At 42.5% G+C, this 16359-nt stretch overlaps 1 protein-coding gene across 1 annotated transcript in view; it reads left to right on the forward strand.

The window, feature by feature from the left end:
• Positions 1-236: 236 nt before the first annotated feature.
• Positions 237-16359, forward strand: part of pde11a (phosphodiesterase 11A) — a 189825-nt gene continuing 173702 nt past the window's right edge. The window contains exon 1 of the mRNA XM_033023867.1: positions 237-1336. Within this exon, the coding sequence (XP_032879758.1) occupies positions 485-1336 (852 nt within the window). The 5' untranslated portion in view covers positions 237-484. The remainder of the gene's footprint in view (positions 1337-16359) is intronic.

Consider the following 16359-nt stretch of genomic DNA (forward strand, 5'->3'; position numbering starts at 1 on the left):
TTCCTTTTCGTCTTGTTCCTCAATTAGTGCAGTGTCGGCTTGATGGACATTAGACACTCTCTCCTTTTCCAAAGATGTCAGCGCTGCTTAAACTTTGCTGGGGCAGTATACACTGCCAGATTCAGCAAAAATATTTACACGGTTGTACTGCACCAGTTAAACAATTGTTCTGTTACGGTCAGAGTAGATCGCCACAGTGCCCCCTACGTCAGTAGATCAGGAGGATCCACGCTTTCTCTGTCATTGTCGACCGTGGCTTGGTACGCAGGCTCAGCACACGCTGGATGGAAAGCTAGCATACAGGACTGGACTGTCGGAAAGGCACCAAGGGCTGCTGTCAAATCTATCGTAAGTGCGGATTCTTTTCCTCCAAAAGTTAGAGGGATAATGTCGATTCACAAATACAAAGCATCGCGTTCAAACGACTCCTCGCCGGTGTTGTGCTTGAAAATGTGACCTATAGACTACGCAGTCTCGCCGGGGCATGCCACTACAATACTTCTGTGGGACATCGCCCGTTGCTTTCACCGAGATTCCCTCTGCTGCAGTTATGTCGAGTTCAACCCAACTCGACTTCTCCGAAGTGGAAACTTTTCTGGATAACCATCCGGATCTTTTCGAAGATTACCTGCTGAGGAAGGGGAAACATAGCGCGGTGGAGAAATGGCTCAAACAGCACCATCTGGGCAAAACCACGTTAGCTTCCAGCACGGAAAAGAAAGTTTCACCCAAAAAGTCATGGGCGTCCAAAGCTGACGGCCTGCAGAGGAGACCGTCACAGAGGGAGCTCAGAAAAAGTTTTGCCCGATCCAAGGCAATGACCGCCAACAGGACTTACGATGAGCATGTCAACTCCAGAGACAAGGAGCCGCTTTCCAGCGTGAGGCGGCGAGCTTTGCTCAGGAAGGCGAGTTCGCTGCCTCCCACCACGGCCCATATCTTGAGCGCCTTACTAGAATCCCGGGTGAACATTCCTCAGTATACATCCACGGCCATCGATTATAAATACGAGCTCAGGGATAGCAATGAGAGAGAATTCTTTCTGGAATTAGTGAAAGACATATCCAACGACCTGGACCTGACCAGCCTAAGTTACAAGATCCTCATATTTGTCTGCATACTGGTGAATGCCGACCGCTGCTCCTTGTTCCTCGTGGAAGGAAGCTCCACCAAAAAGACACTAATTTCCAAATTCTTTGACGTGCACGCAGGGACCACGGTGCTGCCTTCGTGCAGAATGGACAACTCCAGCGAAGTGCAGGTGCCGTGGGGGAAAGGGATCATTGGTTATGTGGCGGAGCATGGGGAAACTGTCAATATCCCTGATGCCTATCAGGTAAGATCTACCCCGCAGAAAGCCACCAGCTAAAGCACTTGCTCCAATTTATAAGCCTTAGGGTATAAAACATGACTAATAATATGTAGTTTCTATACCGAGGATGCCATGGATAAAAGTTCTATACAACTGCAAAAGCAATTTGCAAAAAGCAACCCTGTGACCGCGTGGGTTTCCTCCGGGTGCTCCGTTTTCCTTCCACATCCCAAAGACGTGAGGTTAATTGCCCCCCAGTGCGTAAGATGCGAAAGTGGGATAACATTGAACTATTTAGTGTAGTCGGCGTGGACCCGTTCACCTGAAAGGCCTGTTTCCACGCTGTATCTCTAAACTAAACTAAATTAACTTAAAACAGACTTTTTTTTAAAGGGTCCCAACCCGAAACTTCGGCTATCCCTCCACAGACGCTGCCTGACCCGCTGAGTTCCTCCGGCACTTCGTTTTATGTATAAAAGGAACACAATTTATGTATAAAACAAGCTTCAGTCTCTTTGCATCCCTCCCCTGCAAAGCCCATTATTGTAGCGTTCATTAAGAATTCGAGTTTAGTGGGTAAGTGCAAATAAAACGAACACTTTATTTTGCCCCACGCTTTCTTTGCCTAAAGGATAGGCGCGAACAGCGCTTTTAATTCGCCACGCATCTGTTCTTCGGTTGCTTTTAGATATATGCAGTCAATTTCTGGATCTGAGATATACACACAATTTACTTTGCAAACGGCATAATTTCCACCGTTCTCTTAGTTGATGATATGGCTAAGTTAAGTCAATTTAACAGCAGCTGTACTTGAACTTTCACATTTTTAAACTCTTGCTTATTCCAATAACAAAAGGTGATACTAATTTTAAAGAAAGAAAAGCAACATAAAGTTAGTGTGAAGATGCTTTAAAAGGAACAGCGTGCAGTTACTGCCAGTGAAACGGTTATCAAGTTGGAATGGGCGCCCATGACCATTAGCAGTGACGTCCACATAGTCTGTAGATTGTATTTTGTTTTACAGTTTGTATTGTATTGCTGATCATTAAAGCACAGCGATTTATTTATAGGCTCTCGATAAAGGGGTAAATCAATTGTTATTATAAAGAAAGAAAAGGGAAATATATTTGGAAATGTCACTACCAATTTCAAATGGAGAAAATTACACAAGGTTCCATTATTTCGGAAAAGAGTTGAAATACGATTTACAAATAATGCGTAAAAAATGTTTTAGATGTGCTTTAACAAAATTACATCAAATATTTCGCTCGGCAGCAAAACCTTTTTGAAGTTTGACATGTTTTCCTATTTCTGACCCAGATCGCAGTCTTGAAGCATCAAAACGAAACAGCCAGAGCAATTCCAAACACATTAATCGACAAAATCTGGCACCACTGGTTTATTTCCTCAAAATGAAAACAGACTATGTTTAAATCCCCCAGAAATCCCACTTAGATGTTGTTGCAACGTGCATTCAGCTTGTGCAGATTAGCAGAGCACTAGGTTTTTGTTCTCGTAATTATAATAGAAGGGAAAATATAATGCGTGTTGTTTACTTTCCTGTAAAGAAAAAGTACACATACAAATAATGTATAACTCTCTCGAACACAATGTTAAATAATGCAGATCATTCGTAATCTTGCTGCACAAGTTCTCCAAACAATGTTAACTTTTGTTCTACGTTCTATTAGACACCATAGGACCTTTCCAATATCTAGCAAATCTCTAACAGTTGTACTGTGGTCATATGATCCAATAAAAGTATAAATAACGACTCAGACGAATCCGAATAACTCGTTCGGAGTTCGTATCCCAGTGTTGCATAGCTTCACGCTTCACGATATAACCCATTGATATAATGGTAACGGAGGAGTCGCACAGCGCTTTAAACTGCAGTATTTGGAAGTGGCACCAGAAGCACAGCAAACAAAGCGTTTGCAGAGACTGGAGTGATCCTCCGGCCGCAAACTGATCAAACATCAACCCTGACCTTCATCCGGATAAAACTCACTTTCCAGCGCACAGAGCAGCAGGGGGCGCTGCAAAGTCGCCTCACCATATTACGTCAATAGATCTGCTGCTGCAGAGAGGAATAAAACCAGTCGCTTGCTTACACCAACATTGCACATGGTGTCAGTCTTGCTTGTCGCTCAAAGGCAGGCATCGTGTCGCTTCAAACACCCATTACTGTTGGAGCACAACGTTGGCACTTTATACTCAAAAGATCCATTGCAACTGAATGCATGTAGAAATAAGGAACTGCAGCTGCTGGTTTACAGAGAAAGGCACAAAGTGCTGGACTAACCCAACAAGTCTGGATGACATGGATAGATGACGTTTCGGATCTGGACCCTTCAGACTCATTGTAGGGGGTGGGGGCGGACAGAAAGCTAGAAGAGTGGAGGGGCAAGACAAATCTAGGCAAGTAATAGGTCAACACAGGCGGAGGGTGGGGGGGTAATAAATAGGTGGTTGGACAAAATGCCAGAAATGAAAGACAGAAGTTGTGAGACAAAATGAATGAAGAGTTACAAATTGTGAAGCCAGAGAAAGGAATGTAGGGAGAGGAGAAATAGGTGAATTCATGTTGGGGATTGAGCAGTCTTCCCGGATGAGTTATGTTTTGTTTCTCATTCATTTAGAAATTGAGATTAATACTGTACCTCACTATAAAAATGAAACTGACAATGAACTACAGAAATGGTGCTACTCTATATTGTCTGTGGAATTCTCTGCCTCAGGAGGCAGGTTCTCTGGATGCTTTCAAGAGAGAGCTAGATAGGGCTCTTAAAAATAGCGGAGTCAGGGAATATGGGGAGAAGGCAGGAATGTGGTACTGATTGGGAATGATCAGCCATGATCACATTGAATGGCGGTGCTGGCTCGAAGGGCCGAATGGCCTACTCCTGCACCTATTGTCTATTGTCTATTGTTTATTGAATTTCTTTTTGTTTTACATTATCTAATTCTTTAGGTAGTCCTAGTTATTACACGAGAAAATCTTTTTTTACACAGAGAGTGGTGAATCTGTGGAATTTTCTGCCACAGAAGGTAGTTGAGGCCAGTTCATTTGCTATATTTAAGAGGGAGTTAGATGTGGCCCTTGTGGCTAAAGGGATCAGGGGGTATGGAGAGAAGGCAGGGATGGGATACTGAGTTGGATGATCAGCCATGATCATATTGAATGGTGGTGCAGGCTCGAAGGGCCGAATGGCCTACTCCTGCACCTATTTTTCTATGTTTCTAGAATGTCATTTACAAAGACAAAATTACCTTTTAATATTTAGATAATTTCTTATTCTCTTTATTTCCTACTATGATAACCAATCTTTAGTTATGAGAAGGAGCCAGGTGGGTGCGGGGGAAATGGATATTAGAGACAGAAACTGGAATGTGGGAAGGGGAACAAGATAAGGGAGGGATAATGATCAGATGGAACCAGATGGGGGAGGGGATAGTTGTCAGCTGTTGTGTACAATTATTCCGTACAGAATAGAATCGATATCCTTAGGGAAAAGTTCCAAACAAATGTAATAATTTAGCAGATTTCTGGTCAGAATTTTGCAGGACAGTGGCGGTGAAGTCCAAAGGTTAGGTTTGTTGAGACTGTTCATGCTGCTTTTGATTCTCTTTTCTTTTGGGAAAGATTTCTGCCCTTCCTTTTCAAACATTGCATTTGCAAGTAAGCATAAGAAAGGCTTGTAAATATTGTCATTTGAACCTGGCTCACCTACTAAACTCTAAGCCGCTGAAGACACAAGAGATTGCAGATGCTGGGATCTTGAGCAGAAAACAAACAGATGGAAGAACTCAGAGGGACAAGTACCATCTGTGCAGGCAAAGGGGTGGTTGACATTTCAGGTGGTTAAAACTATAATAACATTTAAAATACATTTGGACAGGTACGTGGATAGGAAAGGTTTAGAGGGATATAAGCCAAACGTGGGCAGTTGGTAAAGTGTAGCTGGGAATCTTGGTTGTCGTAGGCAAGTTGGGCTGAAGGGCCTGTTTCCGTGCTGTTTGACTACATGAATCTATCAGGATGGAGTGTGTAGAGTGAAAATAGATGAGAAGATGAGAGGGGGGAGGAGAGGAAGGGACTGGTAGGTGATAGGTGGAATTAGATGAGGTGGGGGGATCATGGATGGATGGAGCCAGGTGGGGGAAGGGGATGGGGGGCATTTTGAGTCACAGTCTGCTGGGTGATAGGTGGAAACAGAGAAGGAGCCAGGTGGGTGCGGGGGGAATGGATATTAGAGACAGAAACTGGAATGTGGGAAGGGGAACAAGATAAGGGAGGGATAATGATCAGATGGAACCAGATGGGGGAGGGGATAGGAGAGGTTAGCCAAGGAAGAAGAGGTTCGATGATCGGTGTGTGGGTGATGGGCCTGCTGAGTTCCTTCAAGCAGTTTGTTTTTTTGCTCAAAGCCACTGAAGGCAACTTCTGCCAAGGTTTCCAGCCTCTCGTTTCACATTGAGAAAGATGTCCTCTGGGCCTACTTCGCGGGGTCATAATGAACACCATTGAGAAGAATGTCAAATTTTCTTCATGAATGATTCACCAGTGAACTGCACATCAAAGGTACTGCACTCATTCATTGTGACCACCTTCTGCTGCACACAGCAGCATGAAACTGGACTCGGTGGAAACCTGAGTGTAGGGGAAACCAATGGAAACAATTGATCTAAATTCCTGCTGTCAGACCTAAATTCATGTACTCAGGCATGTCTTGTAAACACTTTTAGGACTGAACTACAATTGATTAATACTTTATTGTTATGTGCACTTGGTACAGTGAAATTATATGTTTTTCATACGTCCCAAGTATGCAAAAAATCACGGCGAATAGGGCACTGACAAATTTACAAAAGTATTCAATATAATCCCGATGGTCCCTCTTCCTTCTCCCCCCGCCCCTCCCCCACCATCCTGAATCCCTCTCTGTTCTCTCAGTGGTCCTCCTACTCCGGGCCCCTCTTTGTCTCGGTGCCCCCCCCCCCCCCCCCCCCCCCCCCCAAGCCAGGGGCTTGTTAAGCTTTCTCAGCTAATGGTATCTCATCCATGGTTATTTGTGTGGAGTGCTCTGAGGTGTGTTGTATTATCATCCTCAGACACAAGATCTTCCACTGTATCTACTTCAGTAACATTCTACCACTAGGCACTGCTGCTCCCTGTCTACTATTTAGCATAATTTGCAGCACCTTTGAGTTGAAAGAAGTTGGACAGTAAGGCGTATGTGTGCAGAAGAAGGTTGTTTGTTCCATTCCAGGGGCATGGAAGGCAGATTCTACATCTGAGAGATGTCAGTTGGGTCACTACCCATGCAGGACCACTTGGTTTGTCCATGGAAAAGCCTCTTGTTTTATGGTGGCAGATCTGTAACTGTATCAAAAAATACAGTGCCGAGCCAGGTAACTCCCCACTGACTAGCAGCTTAGTGAGTTTAGTGGCAAATACTTTTGTGAATGTAGTTCAGCATATGTTCTCCATAATGTCTTTGTGGTCTCCTAATCTGAGGAAAGACATTCTTGCCATAGAGGGAGTACAGAGAAGGTTCACCAGACTGATTCCTGGGATGGCAAGACTTTCATATGAAGAAAGACTGGATAGACTCGGCTTGTACACGCTAGAATTTAGAAGATTGAGGGGAGATCTTATAGAAACTTACAAAATTCTTAAGGGGTTGGACAGGCTAGATGCAGGAAGATTATTCCCGATGTTGGGGAAGTCCAGAACAAGGGGTCACAGTTTAAGGATAAGGGGGAAGTCTTTTAGGACCGAGATGAGAAAATCATTTTTTACACAGAGAGTGGTGAATCTGTGGAATTCACTGCCACAGAAGGTAGTTGAGGCCAGTTCATTGGCTATATTTAAGACGGAGTTAGATGTGGCCCTTGTGGCTAAAGGGATCAGGGGGTATGGAGAGAAGGCAGGTACAGGATACTGAGTTGGATGATCAGCCATAATCATATTGAATGGTGGTGCAGGCTCGAAGGGCCGAATGGCCTACTCCTGCACCTATTTTCTATGTTTCTATGTTTCTATAAGCAGAGCCCATCAAGATATTCAACAAAGGACATAAAATGCTGTAGTAATTCAGTGGGTCAGGCAGCATCCCTGGAGAACATGGATAGTTGATGGTTCAGTTTGAGATCTTTCTTCAGACTGATCAAGATGTATCTGAGTAATCTTTTGGGCAAAAATCCCCTGCTCTCTGACCCTGTTCAATGCTGTTCGTTCCTATCCTGTATAAATAGACCCATTAGCATGAATTTACCTGCGCTGGTGCTTTTGTGGATAGAGGGTGGTGATACCAAATGCTCAAAGGTCTGAAACAGGTGTGAATTACTGGCCACCACACAGCTTCCTCGATATAATCTGGAGGAAGGGGAGAGGAACATAGATTACAATGTTGTTAAATCACATGGTATCATTCTCATTCTCCTCTGATGCCAACAAGTGCATTGGAAGAGAGCTTGGGTGGATCGTTAACAAAGCGACATTAATAATGCCATTGGGATCTATTGAGATGCAACTTTGAAAAAAAAGTTCCCATTTGGCTCTGGGAACAAGAATGCAGCATCAATTGAGCTCAGGCTGCTTGCCATCACTTAATAAAAATGAAAATCTCGTTCCTGCTTAGGAAAAGAAAACCAGCATCAACAAACATCCACCTAAAAGTAGTGAATGACTCCAGACATACTTTGGAAGAGAGACCAAGCCCATCTCCCAATAAAGTTACTTGTGCACCAACAACTATTCGTAATTATAAAATCTAGTGGCTGTCAAAAGCAGTGGATAGCTTCTTAACTGTTGGATAGTCTACAGTATTTCTGCTATCTTTTTGTCCTCTGTCTAAATGGTCATTTTTTCAATTTGGTTCAGAAATGTTTTATTTCGACATTTTTAATTTCTCCCAAGGATTTATTCCTTAAAGAATGCTCACTTGATTAAATGATCCCATGGTCACATTGTGTTTTTTTGTAAAACCAATAATGCTTGTATTATCGTTTTCTTTAGCGTTTTTGGAAGTTGTAGTTATTTAGTTGTTTATACAGCGTGGGAAGAGGCCCTTCAGCCCACCGAGTCTACACTGACCAACGATCACCCATACACTAGTTTAGTTTAGTTTATTATTGTCACTATATTTTATTTTATCCCAATTTCACATTCTACACACTAGGGGCAATTTACAGAAGCCAATTAACCAACAAGCCTGCATATCTTTGAAACGTGTGAGGAAACCAGAATACACAGAGAAAACCCACGTGGTCACAGGGAGAACGTTCAAACTCAGCACAGGCAGCACCCATAGTCAGAATCGAACATAGGTCTCTGGTGCTGTAAGGCAGCAACTCTATCACTGCAAAGAATTAGCCCGCACATGGATGTCATGTTATGTTTAATACAAGTTTAAACAAGTATTCTTTCAATCTGACTATTTCTGTTTCTCGTATGTTTCTCTTTTTTGCATTTAAAAGATTTTGCACAATTTGTCTGGGCAGCTGGCACATGTTAAATGTCATCAGGATTATCTCTTTAAACTTGTAACCAAGTTTCTTCCGTTTTGTAACCACAGTTCATTGTGCTGGGCCTTACGTTCTACATAATCTCAGGTAGACACTTGAAAAATTGTAAGTGATGGCAAATGTCTAGAAATTTAAAATGTTCACTCAGTCATCATTTATATTTTCTCCACAAACAATAAATATAAACACTTACTTCAAATTATTTATTTCAGTATTATTGACATTCTTTTCAATAAATATTTTCCACTTTTTAATGCTAATCTTTAAGCTATCTTGCATGGGAACAGCAGGATAGTTCAGTCCATTAATATCTCCACAGGACATATCCAATATTACTATTTTGTAAAAATTATATATGGTACACTTGACAGCATGAACAAAGATCCCCTTGACAACCCAATTTTAATCTGTCCCTCATGATACAGCAAAGATAAACAACCAAGCTCCCGACGGAAGCCTGAACACGCTCTATGCGAATATAAAGTTGCACATTCCATATTTATGAGATAGTAAGAAATAAACAAAATTACAAATGTGTGCTTGTATAACATTAAAGAGCGTTCCTTTCCTCCAATATGTTGGTGAGAGGCACAAATTCATTGCAGGCCAGAAATTCATTTTATCATGGTAGTAAAGGGCCCCACGACAAATTAGGAAATGTAACAACAATTTATGGTCCAATTTTCTGAGACATTCAACACCAGCATGGAGGGTTTCATGCAGGCACCAGTAAGTCTAAAGGAAGCTGTGAAGTTATGCTCAGGCTTCATAAATCATAATTTAATCTGTTTATTAACAACAGTTGAGGAATTATTATCTTTCTGTTCAAACATTGGCCTCTCCAACTTATTCTAATCAGATATCACAGCATCTTGGTGTTGGAAAAAGTTGGATGTATGAATTAGTTAATGTATAGTAATTATGTTCACAAGAAGGATGTGTTGCAAAAGAAATGGGATTGGATTCCTTTGTTTATAGCAGATTATTTTCCCTCATATTATATGAACCGGGTAGCATTGCTGAAAATTTGGAATAAGTTGAATGCACACTAGTATTTTGATGGCTAAAAGGAACTATGTAAAATGAGAAATAGAGAAAAACATGTTAAAGAATGAATGAACAAAATTCAACAAGCTGATCTGAATGTATTTGCACAAAATTATAACACGATTCTGTTGTCTGAGTATTTCCAGAGGGGTTAATCATCTCTGTTGAAGCATCTGAAGTTATGTGCAAAGTTTGGCTCAGTACAAGGGAAAACATCACTGGAATTATGGTTAATAAACAGGAAAATGCTGCTTAAATGCCTCCAGAAGGAATAAACATTATTAAAACCATTTATCTTTTAACGAACCATTGTCAAAAAAACTTTTCTACATAAGGTTTTATCTGCTCAATTAATTTACTAAAAGCCTTTGAATACAACCATTAGATGACTTTAATATAAGCTCAATCTACAAAACAGAAATACTGAACCAAATACGCTGCTGTATAAAATGAAACAGGATTTATCAGTGCGTTAGGTTACAAATATTTTGTGATATTGCATATCATTGTTTATTCATTTTGAGTTGGCGCAGAGATACCTTTAAAACATTTAAGTATGAAGTCATAATAACTGAATTATTTACTTCATAACAAATTGAAATAATAATTAATGATAACATTTTTGCTAATAACAGTTATAAACATTTTTGTATGATTTCTGAATCTTAAATTTACAGTTATTCATCAAAGTAACAGAGAGACATTTATTGAATATTAACAATGGTACATTTAAAAATATCTTGGGAAATATGGGACTTTGCTTTAAGCAAAGAACAATTTATGAATAATATTGCAGTTATTGCTATGAGGAACAGCTAGCCTTTTTTTGATTAAGACTGAAGTAATGGTGTTATGTTCTTGTTATTGTAAATTGTGTTCGACTCCATTGTGATGAGGAAATGGTAATGTATCTCTAGTGTCAGATCCATAGATTAACATAAATTTGCCACATTAAGGGAGGCCATTCTGCCCATTTTGTTCCCGATGTGGTCTCCTGTACATTGGCGAGATAAAGCATAGACTGGGTGACCGTTTCGCACATCTACTTGCACTCGATCTACCAAGGCCTACTGAATCTCCCGGCTGCTAACCATTTTAACTCATCTTCCCAGTCCCAAACTGACCTCTCTGCCCTGGATCTCCTCTGTTGTCAGTGAGGTCACACACAAATTGGAGAAACAGCACCTCATATTCTGCTTACAACCTAACGGTATGAATATTGATTTTTCCAATTTTTGGTAACTAACCTACAACCCCCACCCCCTTCTTTCCCTCTTTTTTTGGTGCCCCTTCTCTTCCCTATGCCCCACCTGGACCTGCACACATTTATCCCCTTCCCCATCCTCATGCACCTATATTGCATCCTCTGTCTTACATCACTGGCCTTTGTCCAACCATCTGCCTATCAATCCCCATTCCTTCACCTTTATCCACCTATCACTTGCCTGGCTTTGTCCTGCCTCTCCTCTCCTCCAGCTTTCTTCCCCCCACCGCAATCAGTCTCAAGAAGAGTCCTGACATGAAACGTCAACTATTCATGCTCTCCAGAGATGCCGCCTGACCCAATGAGTTATTCCAGCACTTTGTGTCTTTACTTGTATTAATTTAAACTGGGTTAACAATTGTGCATGGAAACAACTGGCAATATTTTTAATTTCCAATTTGTATCGGGGACCTCCTTGTGTGTGAAGTGTTCTTCTATGGTTGTGAGTGTGCAGTTGATAGAATGGAACAGTTGCTGACAGGTAACCTCTTCTATGTGGATAGAAGTCTGAAGAAGGGTCATGACCTGAAACATCACCCATTGTTTTCCCCTAGAGGCTGCCTGACCTATTCAGTTACTCCAGCACTTTGTGTCTATCTTTGGCATATACCAGCATCTGCAGTTCCTTTCTACACACTCTTCTATATAGATGTTAATGATAGCATCAGGCAATTTCAGCCTATGTTGCAAAGCATGATGATCAAATACTAACCAGCAAAATGTGATCTTGCCAGGCAGCATGTATCGTGAATAGGTGCATCAAAGGCTGCATCCATTTTTTCCCTTTCTCAGCACAGTTTAAATTTCAGCTTTGGGAACTGGGCAAAATTGATTTTGTGTCCTTCTGGGAAAGGAACGAACCAGGCAAGATAGTAGGGGCTTTATAGATGCTAGTAGACTCTAAATGTCTACTAGCATCCTCTTTTATGTCTACAAAGCCCTCAATGGGCTTGCCCCAACCTACATTAAAAGTCTGCTTACCCACCACACCATCTCCAGGTTCCTCAGATCGGCCGACTTGGGGCTGCTGAATATCCCACGGTCTAGGCATAAGCTCAGGGGCGACCGCGCCTTTGCGGTTGCAGCTCCTAGACTGTGGAACAGCATCCCTCTTCCCATCAGAACTGCTCCCTCCATCGACTCCTTTAAGTCGAGACTAAAAACTCATCTGTACTCCCATGGCTTTCTTGACGTCCTCTGAGCGAGGGCTATATGTATGTAGTTTGTTTGTTATACTATTCTTATACCAATGTAAAGCACTTTGGCCAACGAGAGTTGTTTTTTAAATGTGCTATATAAATAAATGTGACTTGACTTGACTTGACTAAATGGCATGTGTGGCACAAGCACGTACTTCTGAAGCAAAGTGGTAATGGGGTTTGTGCAAGTCCCTGACAAGTTGAAGAAATATGCAGAGCAGGCACCATATGTCACCAGTGAAGCTTTAACTCTGCGCTGATGGCTGTTCTTCTTACTGATATCTCCGACCACGGGTGAACAAATGAGGAAGATTACTGAACTTTATTGCCTTCCATCACAGACAATAGACAATAGGTGCAGGAGCCTTTCGAGCCAGCATCGCCACCTCCAACAAGATCCCACCACTGGCCACCACTTCCCAACTACTCTGCTTTCAGCTTTCCGCAGAGACCGCTCCCTCCATAACTCCCTGGTCAATTCATCCCTTCCCACCCAAACCACCCCCTTCCCTGGTACTTTCTCTTGCAACTGCAAGAAATGCTACACTTGTCGCTTTACCTCCCCCCTTGGCTCCATCCAAGGACCTTAACAGTCTTTGCAGGTGTGGCATAGGTTAACTTGCACCTCCTCCAACCTCATCTATTGCATCCGCTGCTCTAGGTGTCAGTTGCTTTACATCGGTGAGACCAAGCTAGGCTTGGCGATCGCTTCAGCCAACACCTCCGCTCAGTTCGCAATAACCAACCTGATCTCCCGGTGGCTCAGCACTTCAACTCCCCCTCCCATTCTGAATCCGACTTTTCTGTCCTGGATCTCCTCCATGGCCAGAGCGAGTCCCACCATAAATTGGAGGAGTAGTACCTCATATTTTGCTTGGCTAGTTTACACCCCAGCAGTATGAACATTGACTTCTCCAATTTTAGGTAGTCCTTGCTTTCTCCCTCTTTCCCCTCCCCTTCCCAGCTCTCCCACAGCCCACTGCCTCCGCCTCTTCCTTTCTTCTTCCCGCCCCCCACCCCCACATCAATCTGAAGGAGGGTCTCGACCCGAAACGATACCTATTCCTTCGCTCCATTGATGCTGCCTCACCCGCTGAGTTTCTCCAGCATTTTTATCTACCAACCTGTGAGATGTCAGTTCTTCACTACGGGGACTGACACTGAAATCTGCCACATCTCAAATCCGACGTCACGCACCTCTTTGCCAAAGGCTGCTAAGGTAACTACATTAACCTCATGAAATGGGAATATTCTGCCTGTGCCAAGACCTTTGACAGCAACGAAAGGAATCCCCTGCCATTCCTTTCCGAGGACCTTCTATGTTAGTGACTAAGCACGGAATTATTTTCTTCATTGGAATGAGAGATAACTTTGGTGAATGGTCACAGAAGAAGAAGATTGTCTGGTTCCTCATAGGCCGCTAATCTTGATATTGGCAACATTATCCAACTTTACAATAGGGACAAAAAGGGATGACTTCATCATATTCCCTTTTTACAAAAAAAACCAAATGGTTTTGATTCTCACATGACACAACTGATATGTGAACGTTGGCAGCTGATAATGCAGGTTAATATCTGGTATGGTGCCATGCAGTGCCTTCCTTCCACAGCCATCCTGTGTACCAGTTGTAATTCAGGGCAGTCCGGTGGGGATACCCATCAAATAAGAGAAGAGAGTGGCAAGGGTGCTTGGTTTAGGTTGTTGCAAACACTACTAAATATGACATGAACGAATGTATAGAGCTGAGAATGTCTGAAGAGTTTGCACAGTTCTTGTTTTGTATATATTTTTTAATCTCAATAAGTTTATTTTTGGAAATAAAAAAGTTGTAATTCAATTGCCACAGCAAAACAAAGGACAGCTAACGGCAAAGCCAGCAGTGGAGCGGGATGTCATAGGTGTCAGTATCCGACCACCACTTCATCACTGACTTCAACGTTTCAATGCATGGGTGTGGAAGACTGAGACAAGCTGAGCTGTGAGGAAGACTTGGTCAATGCTTGCCTATGAAAACATGAGCCACTGGAGACCATGATCTTGCCCTGAGTTACAGCTCATTTTGCATCATAATAACGTGTACATCACTACTTTTCTGAAAAAACCTGTATACAATTGTTGTGTAAGTGAGGATTAAGCAGTTGGAGATCTATGGAACAGATGCGCTACAATGCTAAGAACTATATTCTGCACCCTGTATCTTCCACCGTTGCTCTACCTATTGTATTTATCAGGTATTGGTCAGGTATTTATAGCATTACCTGATCTGTTTCCATGCTGTATCTGCAAACAAATCTAAATGAACCTAAACTAAACAGCATGCAAAACAAAGCTTTCCACTGTCCCGCAGTACATGTGAGAATAATAAACATAAACCTAGATCATGTGCGTTTATCTGTTCATAGTGCTTTGCAACATATGCATGTAGAATAAAATAAAACCAAAACTGATGGTGAGGTACAGAAGAAAAATAAAGGATAAGTGCATAAACATTCACACCAGAATGTCAGACTGTCAGAGTATTCAGGAGAAGTGATAAATAAATTTAAACAGTGACATGCATTGCGATGTTCTGAACCTCATTCCACAGATTTGCTGAATAGATGAATGATAGATGAAGATGAAAGAAGGATACTAGTTGGTAAACAGGAACTGAATCTGTAATACTTCCAAAGCCTGTAATTAATACCCAGGGGGAGAAGGGAAGGTATACTAATTGTAATGGGCCTGTCCCACTTAGCGATTTTTTAGGCAACTGCCGGCGACTGTCATAGTTGTGGCAGGTCGCCGAAAAACCGGCGACAACCAACGTCATCCTAGCGACAACCTACGACAGCACCTACGTCAGGAGAAGTCAAGCTACGCTCATTGGCGTCAAACCCACTGTCGCTGAAAAAATGTCAACATGTTGAAAATTTAGCGGCGACCAAAAAGACGCTACGACTTTTTGCGCGACTGAGGAGACTACTCCCGGCGACCACCGGCAAACATGTGGCGACAAACTAGTCGCCTGTAGTTGCCTAAAAAATCGCCTAAGTGGGACAGGCCCATTACACCTACTTAAGTGAAAGGTTAGGAGAGGTAATTGAGGGGCTCTCATTGCACAGCTTAGGAAGTGGTAATAAGTATACAGACGCTCCCCGACTTACGTAAGGATTACGTCCCGTGGAACCTTGTGCAAGTCAGATGTTGTGTAAGTCGGAAGACTATGTGGGAGCTCCCACGCAGAGACCATGTGGGAGCATCCACTAGAACAGCTGATTGGCTTGAGGAAGCTGCCGCATCCAATGGCTGTAGTGCGCTGCCACCGAGATGCACAACTTGGAAATAAAGTATTGGGATAAAGAATCCGTTGCGTAAGTGCGAGTTTACATAAGTCACAAGTTCACGTTATAGGAGTAGAATTAGGCCATTCGGCACATTGGGTCCACTGCGACATTCAATCATGGCTAAGATAGACACAAAAAGCTGGAGTGACTCAGCGGGACATCTCTGGAGAGAAGGAATGGGTGATGTTTTGTGTCAAGACCCTTCTTGATCTCTGCCTCCTAATCCCATTTTCCTGCCTTCTTCCCATAACCCTTGACACCCGTTCTAATCAAGAATTTGTCTATCTCTGCCTTAAAAATATCCACTGACGGCCTCCACAGCCCTCTGTAGTTTAATGCAGCGCAGATTAAATACCCTCTGACTAAAGAAATTCCTTCTCACCTCCTTTCTAAACGAGCACCCATTATTTCTAAGGCTATGACCTCTGGCCCATGACCTCTGGCCCTAGACTCTCCCACCAGTGGAAACATCCTTTCCACATCCACTCTATCTATGTCATTCATTATTCTGTAAGTTTCAATGAGGTCCCCCCTCAACCTCTAAACTCCAGCGAGTAGAGGCCCAGTGCTGTCAAGCGCTCATCACATGCTAACCCACAGTCGCCTATTACGTAAGTCAGGGAGTACCTGCATTTTTAAAAACCATTCAGTTATCAAGTTTTTTTTCCTAAAATT

Source organism: Amblyraja radiata, chromosome 7 (assembly GCF_010909765.2).
Source record: "Amblyraja radiata isolate CabotCenter1 chromosome 7, sAmbRad1.1.pri, whole genome shotgun sequence".
In the NCBI taxonomy this organism is placed as follows: Eukaryota; Metazoa; Chordata; class Chondrichthyes; order Rajiformes; family Rajidae; genus Amblyraja; species Amblyraja radiata.